The sequence below is a fragment of the Lotus japonicus genome, chromosome 6 (genome assembly GCF_012489685.1).
Source record: "Lotus japonicus ecotype B-129 chromosome 6, LjGifu_v1.2".
NCBI classification, from domain to species: domain Eukaryota; kingdom Viridiplantae; phylum Streptophyta; class Magnoliopsida; order Fabales; family Fabaceae; genus Lotus; species Lotus japonicus.
Genome location: NC_080046.1, coordinates 52,359,115 through 52,367,564, shown reverse-complemented (window position 1 = coordinate 52,367,564; position 8,450 = coordinate 52,359,115). Strand labels below are relative to the sequence as shown.

At 37.8% G+C, this 8,450-nt stretch overlaps 2 protein-coding genes across 2 annotated transcripts; one reads left to right on the top strand and one right to left on the bottom strand.

The window, feature by feature from the left end:
- Positions 1–499: 499 nt before the first annotated feature.
- On the bottom strand, positions 500–956 carry LOC130725538 (uncharacterized). The gene is made up of 2 exons (XM_057576758.1): positions 816–956; positions 500–712 (listed from the first exon to the last, which is right to left on the bottom strand). The coding sequence occupies exons 1-2, from the start codon at positions 954–956 to the stop codon at positions 500–502; spliced, it is 354 nt and encodes a 117-aa protein (XP_057432741.1).
- Positions 957–2,438: 1,482 nt separating this feature from the next.
- Positions 2,439–4,332, top strand: LOC130725537 (E3 ubiquitin-protein ligase RSL1-like). The gene is made up of 3 exons (XM_057576757.1): positions 2,439–2,738; positions 2,942–3,387; positions 4,248–4,332. Exons 1-3 carry the CDS (start codon positions 2,439–2,441, stop codon positions 4,330–4,332), a joined length of 831 nt encoding a protein of 276 aa, XP_057432740.1.
- The last annotated feature ends 4,118 nt before the right edge of the window (positions 4,333–8,450 follow it).

The window sequence follows — 8,450 nt, the reverse complement described above, 5'->3', positions numbered from 1 at the left end:
GCATCATTGGCTGCTGTGGGGACTCAATGAAGTCAGACTTCAAGATCATCATTTGTCTAAGAACCTATTTTTATGTCTTTGAACTTGTAATTTGTTTTGTAGTTTGAACCTCTGTGTATTGACTGAGAAGTTACTCATGTTGTGATGTCTAAGAACCTGTGTGATGTTTTGAACCTATTTGATGTTCTGAACCTATGTGATGTTATGAACCTATGTAATGTTCTGAACCTATTTTGTTGTGTTGTATTGAATGATAAGTTAAGTAAGGTTGATGTATAATTGTTGTCAAGTCTAGTTTGTGTTCAAGTGTTATGATGTCTTAATTGTGACATATTGCATTATGTGAAAGGAGAAAGAAAGGAAAGCAAAGCAGGGATAGATAGCATCATAACATTAGATAGCAAAAAACCTTTCTCATTGCATTAGAAAATGGACCCAGAAAACATAACATAGTCTTTCTCATTCTCCTTACATTCCATCATTCTCTTTCATTCCTAGCCTATGTCCTATAAATTTCCACCAACAACATTACAATGACAAGCAACAAAGCTGCACAAAGTCCCCACCCAATTAAACAACACCTAGTCAAATACATCTCATTCTTCTTATGCACTTCAATCTTGCGGATTAGGCCAGAAATAACCTTCCTTTCACGTGCATTGCCTTCCCCATCATACCACTGGAAAAATCCGCACATCCTCCTCCCATAAACCTGCAAATTAAACCCAGTGAACCAAACTCAGCAAATAAAATGGCAGATGTGGAGAAAATGTCAGTGAAGAAATTAGATAGCAAATCCAGTAAACCAAACTCACATGATATTTGCCACAACCGTAGAAATGACGCCCAGCATTATCACCCACCCAACATGTAACCAGCTTCGACTCGACACCACAATCGCAGTACCTTGTTCGAACAGAGCCATGGGTGTTGGAGCTTCCACTTGCACTTGACATTTGAATCGAACAAGCTTCTTCCTCGTTTCTTACTCTTCGCGCTTCTTCCCCTCTTCTTTTCGAGCTTCTTCCTTTCTCCTTCTCTTCCTTTCTCCTTCTTCTTCGAGCTTCTTATTCTCCCCTTATCTTCTTCTTCTTCCTTTCTTTAATTAGGTTAAAATTGGGGGTCGAAATCGCGTGTTTCTGATTTGGGGGGGGGGGAAATGCGTTTGGGAAAATTTAATGTTAAACTAAAAAAGAAAATCCACGTCAATTAATGAAAGGGCCTCCGTTTGGTCAACTAACGGAGCTTAACAGAAGGGGCTGGATCGCACGTTTTTGAAACGTTGGGGTGCCTGACCGCTACGTTTAAACACGGGGGCCCATATCGCTCATTTCTGAAACATCAGGGGCCCAAAGTGGAATTACCCACGAAAGTTCACCATTGCTAGTTGTTACCTAGGTGAAAACACCAACAATTGAGGGGTGTTGCAGGTGGAGTAAGAATTATTTGTGTCGCTGTCATAATCAGTTCGGAAGAAGGGGACATGTCTCCGAAAATGTGTGATTTAAAGAGTGCTCGTGTGAGGATCGATTGGATTCTTTCACTCGCCCTCGTCATGCAAGCAGTCCTGCAAAATGAAGATGGCCCTGTCAGAGGTTTGCCGCAAGAAGCTGAGAGCCCAAATGAAAATGTGTCCTCTGCAAATCTCGAAGCCAAGAGGAGTCGGCGGGCTGCTTATCGGAACGTAGCTGTGGTTAGACCTTGGCGGCATAGCAGAGACCGCCGAAGAGAGGGATGGATTGATGGTTGAAAACTTGTGGACAACGCAGTGAAGAAGCAGAATGGGCGTGCAAATGTTTAGGCAAGAGGGTTTCATGGGTAGATTGCTCGATGTTGAGTCTTTGTTGAGAAGGAAATAAGATGACACGTAAGACAAAACGCTGAGCTGGATAAGGTTTTTAGAACTATAAGTGTTGACGTGGCAGCGCCATACTCCGCGTTTCACAATTACTATATTATAATAGATAATAGATAGATAGATAGGCCATTTCTCTACTTTTCTCTCGTTTGTATGGATTTCGATGAGGGGGCTGCTTTTTACTTTTAAATCAAGAATATTGAGATGACAATCTAGTAAGATGATAATAGCAATTAGGCATCAAGTTCAACCATGTTTTATGCTCATTAAAAGAAGTAAATGGATAGAACATAAAAATGAAGGTAATGTCATCCTCCAGTTTGAAGTAGATGCCAAAATCATTTGAAGTAGATCCATGCATCAAACCATTATTTGTGCTTAAAACCGATCAAAACAAAATATCTCAAGTTTGTTTTGATCTCAAGTTAAAACCGATCAAAACAAACTCGAGATATTTTCTGAGATATTTATTATGCATTTAACAGACTTGCATAATAAGCAACCGAAGCAAAATGGAGTGTGAGCACTGAGCAGCACTTAACCTGAATCCTCAATCACCAAAATTCAAAACCCTTCTCCGATGAGTCTGAAAACAGAGACACCATCACCACCCTTCCCTCGCCGACCAAGAAAAAGAGGCGTCGTTCCCTCTTCCACCGCCGAGGTCATCGACCTCCGTGACTCCGACGACGACGTTAAGGTCCTCAATATCATACCTCCAAAAACCCCTTCCACCAAACGCAGAAAATTCAAAAGAGGAGAGAGTTCAAACGACGCGCCGTTCGTCTGCGAAATCTGCACGGACACCAAAACCACGAGGGACTCCTTCACCGTCACTGGTTGCTCCCATGCATATTGCTCCGACTGTGTTTCCACGTACATCCATAGGCGGATGTACCGCCTGGCCATCCTGGGCCTGTGCCCAGGCTCTGGCCAAAATTTTTTTTTTTTCTTTGGTCCAGATCATAATTTAGGTCCAAAAAAAAATAAAAAAGGGCAAATGTAAAGGTAAGGGAAAAATTCAGGGACTACTTCATAAATGTGCCCAGGCTTCCCAAAATTTCTGGTTCCGCCACTGCGTACATCGGAACCAAGGTTGAGGACAACGGGACCAACATCAGGTGCCCCGTTCCGGGATGCTCAGGCCAATTAGAGGCGGAGAATTGCCGTTCCATTCTCCTGGTGGAGGTGCTGGACCGGTGGCTGATGGCGTCGTGCGAGGCGATGATCGCGGCGTCGGAGAAATTCTACTGCCCCTTCAAGGATTGCTCTGCTCTGTTGGTGAATGACGGAAAGGAGAAGGTCAGGGAATCGGAGTGCCCCAGTTGCAGGAGGTTGTTCTGTGCGCAGTGCAAGGTGCCATGGCACGCGGAGGTCACGTGCAAGAAGTTTCAGAAGCTGGGGAAGGATGAGAGGGGGAATGAAGATATCATGCTGATGAAGCTTGCTAAAGATAAGAAGTGGAAGAGGTGCCCCCATTGCAAATACTATGTTACAAAATCTGAAGGATGCAGCTTCATTAGATGCAGGTCCACTTTCATTTCTTCTTCCAAATTTTGCACTCCAATTTTACGAATTATAGTTTGTTCACATTTGAATTCCCCCTCCGCATTCATAAAATGTGAAGAAAAGAGAGGTAAACGAGTGATATGATAGATGATGTAACAGGAAATAGAGAAAGAGATAGAAAGCAAAAAGAGAAAAAATAATATGTAAATAGAATGAAGAGTGTGAGTGAATCATTACTCAAAACTAAACCATACATGACATAGTTATTAAAGCTTGGATTGGACATGTCTACATGTTGCGACACCGATGCGTGCACACGCGTTGGAAGTGTCTGACTCAAACACACCTTAAATATTAAGTCGACACTCATTTAAAGCTAGACACCAAAGTGTGAGTTCCGGGGGAAGTTTTGTATTTTGTTCTATCTGAAATTGTGGGGTTATTTTTTTGATGAGTTTTATTTTTACTTATATGTTCACATGAGTTTCTCTTAATCTCTCACTCTTGTGCTTACTGCTTTGTTTGAACTTTGAATTCAACATACTATTTTTTTCTATTCCATACTCTTCTCTTTCTGAAAAGTAATATACTAATCAGATATATAAGTCATACATTTTGACTTTTGCCGCTTCTTCATTTTTTTTCTATTTACTATGTTTTCTCACCTTTTCACCACTTTTATATATGTCTTCTGGATTGGCAATAGTTTCACACTTTGTAAAGGTATCCTACATATATCTTTAGAGCATGAAATTCCTACCTGTGATTATTATCTAGTAGTTGTTATGTGAGAGGTGTACGATTTTGTGGATTATCGTCATACTATTCTACTTATATTTGCAATAATATATGCTTGAATTTTTTCTATTTTGAGCTGCAGGTGTGGAAGTAGCTTCTGTTACAGATGTGGAACTCTTGACTCATGTAACTCCCATTACTGCAAGAAGTGTAAGAGATCAGAATGAAAGAACTGTATTACATTCTGTCATTCTGATTATGAGGCTTTCCACGACATAATGAAAAATTCTATAAAAAATTTATGAAGTATCAAGTGGTATAATGTAAGTAGAGTTAAACCTACAACTAAATGCAAGTTATCTGAACTCTTTCCTACTATCTCATATTCGCACCTATTAACTTTTGTGTATTATCATTTAAACATAATTTCATTTTTTGGGCGTGTTTGGGTGCATAATGTCTATATTAACTTTTGAAGCAGTTCAAAAAAAAAACTTTTGAAGCAATAAAGTGAGTTTGTTTGATTTTAAGGATTATGATAATAGCATCTCTTAACCCATTTTACATCATTTAATTTTCCATTTTTCAGATACTTCAAAGTTTTTGCCTAAAAAGGGATTTGCAATAAGCATTAGAAGATTACTGTATCAGCAAAGTTCACACATATATTTGAAGAAACTACCTGATCAAAGCCTCTTTTTGAACTCAAAGCTTTTTTCTTTCATTTTTTTTATTCGGAAAACTAAGCTTTCAGTGATATGGAGGTACAATTAGGCCAACAATGAAGCCCAACTTAGATGCTGTCAAGCTAAGAATCTTGGGCCAACATGATGACCCCTCACATCATCTTAGTTTAGCCTAATTAGACTTGATCATGAAGCTACTTATGTGATTAATTATTTTTCAGTTGTGGTTTAGTTAGCTGATTAGTTATGGAGTACTTGTTTTAATGTATATTTATTATTAAAGTTCATTCCCGGGTTCCATACAAAAAAAAATAGTGAAACTAGTAGGATGAATTAAAATAACGTACTTTTACCTTTGTGAAAAGTTCGCAAAAGCATAATAATAGTTTGCGGTTAGTTTAACGTGTTAGGCATTACAGTCTGTATATGAATAAACTTTATGTGGAAATCATGTCCCCAAAGAAGATGTAAATTAACAATTTAGATGGAGCTTACATTGATATAGACAAGTAAAGTGTTTCATCAGAAAAGGAAGACAACATGTTGTTGATATTCAATTGAAAATACCCCAAAGTCCCAAATCCTTTTCAGATTACTCGAGTGGTTTTGGTTGGGGTTTTTCTTACCCTCTGATTACCGGTGATGTTGAAAACCAGTAAGGTGCATTCTGTTAGAATATAATATAAAACTATTTATTTGGATTTTACCCAAAAAGCTTTCACTTTTAGAATAATTTGATACTTGATATTGTATCAGAGTTTCAATGACCAAACGGTCTAGAGTTTGATCATTATCGTCCCTAATTCTTCTAATAAAAAGTTGAATTTTGGTAGATAGATTTAGCTTATGGAATAATTGGTTGCTTGCCACATTCTTTAAAATAAAATAAAAAATAGTGTTATATCCGCATAACAAAATGCAAAATGTATTCATGTAGTCATTAGCACAATGAGGCGCACTCTCTCGTACAAGTAAGTCTGACCTTAGGCCTTTATATAAACATACAAGGTTACCATTAGCAAATGAATGAGAGAGTCATGCAGAATCAATATATTACACAAAAGAGATCAGCTAGAGGCTTTTTTTTTTCTGAATAAAGCGAAAAATAATATTAATTTGAAAAAGGGGGCGAAAAAAAATCATTTAGCTGTCTTGGGTAGTTTTTGACTTGGACTTTATGGCATTCGAGAGATTCCTTGCGAATGGTAATAGGACAAAGTTGTTTTTCAGTGCTGAATGACATGAACAGTGTGCATTCGCGAGTTCTGGAGAGAATGGTAATAGGACAAAAGAAAATCTGGTCGCTTTTCAGTGTTGAATGACATGAACAGTGGGTATTCTAAAGTTTTTTAGAGAATGGTAATAGAACAAAAAGGAATCTGGTTGCTTATCAGTGTTGAATGACATGAACAGTGGACATTTTAAAGCTTTTTATAGAATGGTAATAGGGCAAAAAGCAACCCCTGCTTGATACATTAGCTGGCCCAAACGACCGATACATGATGTGGTACGCCAAACATTCCATTCGTTAGCTGACGCGTGAGGCTGCGATAAAAGGGCAATTGGTGATGTTATATAACCTTTGATGCTCTTTCTTCTTATGTTTGTAAATTGTCAAATGCTAACTTTTTATTTTATTTACTAATGTAGGGTAAGCAGGGGTTCCGTTTTGTCCTATATATTACAATTCTCTAAAAAGCTTTAGAATGTCCACTGTTCATGTCATTCAACACTGAAAAGCAATTAGATTCCTTTTTGCACTATTACTATTTTCTAAAAAACTTTAGAATACTCACTGTTCATGTCATTCAACACTGAAAAGCAACCAGATTCCTTTTTGTCCTATTACCATTCTCTAAAAACTTTAGAATGTCCAATGTTCGTGTCATTCAACACTAAAAAGCGACCAGATTTTCTTTTGTCCTATTACCATTATCTCTAAAACTTGTGAATGCACACTATTCATGTCATTTAGCACTGAAAAGCAACTTTGTAATATTACCATTCGCAACGAATCTCTCGAATGTCATAAAGTCCAAGTTAAAAACTACCTCAGATAGCTAAATAATTTTTTTTTTCACCCCTTTTCAAATTAATATTATTTTTCGCATTATTCAGAAAAAAAAAAACCCTCAGATAGATAAAATGCAATGAAAGTATTTTGTGCACTATATTCAACCAAAATTTTGCTAATTATATATACATTTCTTGATGTAGTTGAGATAGTTTCCCAATATACTCATATGCCCAACCCAAATACCCAATCACTAATTTTACTGATATTTGCTACTAGTGATAAATGGTATTGGAAGGTTGTGTGTACACATGTGCCTTTGAATAATTTTTTTTTATACAAAAAGTTTACTTGGTGATTCCAATTGACTAGATTTACCATGTGAATTGATTACGGTACAAAATTCATGATAGTTAACAAAGTAACATCACTTAAATTCATTATATCAAAAACCAAAACGAATTAACAGCTCTATGACTTCCTCAACGTAGTTCCCTTGACATCATCAACAAATTACTAGCTCCATAGATGACTTCATCATCCTCCCCTCCTTCCATAGGAGGCAAATGGTCGACACAATAGACATGATCATCGACAGCTGGGTGCGGACAGCGCCAAATACACTGCCCATCTGCATGAGAGGGGCCAGGAGGTGGAGATGGTGGTGATGGTGGAGGTGCTCCAGCTGACATTTTTCCTCTAAATCTCACATTCTTGTTATTTTGCTAATTTTTTGTAAAATGCACGTCATTTCCCAGACGTCATGGTTTGTTTACACTTGCCTTTTGTGCAATGATCTGGAGGCGGGCGTGGTGTGATCCTGTGCCTTGATGACTCCGATGTCCATTGGAATGTGGGGTCATCTTTCATTTTCTTGCTCTTTTTCCTTTGAGGTGTGGCGTGTGATTTATTGTTGGTTCGGCGTCTCAATTGATATGTCGTCATCTTCAAAGGTTATTTCCCACATTTGGAAGGAACAAATCTTCGAGATCGAGAGAGCTGGTGGTGTGGATAGCAGTTGTTTGGTCTTTTTTGGATTTTAAGGAATGCTATCATACTGAAGGATGAGGTGCAGGATAATGCGCTTCTTGTGGATTTAATTCAGACTGGCTCTTGGCATTGGATTAAGACAAAAGTGGGAGGTTTTCATAATTCTTTGTTTAAATGGAAAACAAATCCAATTATTTGTCTATCTGTTCTGTGATACTACTGTGCTTTGGTGGGTGGCTTCCTTCTACCCCTGGTTTATGGTTGGTCTGGTCGTTGGTGCATGTTTGGGAATCATCTTTGCGGATTTAGTGTTCGTTTTCAGGAGTTCGGCTGCTGGGGTTCTTCTTATGTTCGGATTTGTCATGGCTTTTGTTCATGTTGTTTGCATTTTATTTGACTTCTAAATTATTTGTTTTCTCTTTTTTGTGGTGGTGGCTTTTTTTACTATTTTCATAAACTTTTTATATTTGGGTTTAACACCCCCTTTACTAAGTTTGAATACAATTTTTTGGGTAATAAAAAAAAAACTAGTGATAAATGATAATGCATTTGAGAGTTTGTTTATTTTCAAAAACAGAAAAAACAGAAAAGATAATGCATTTAATTTAAGAGACTTGGATAACAAGCAATCGACCAAAGTAGGCATAGTGGAGCA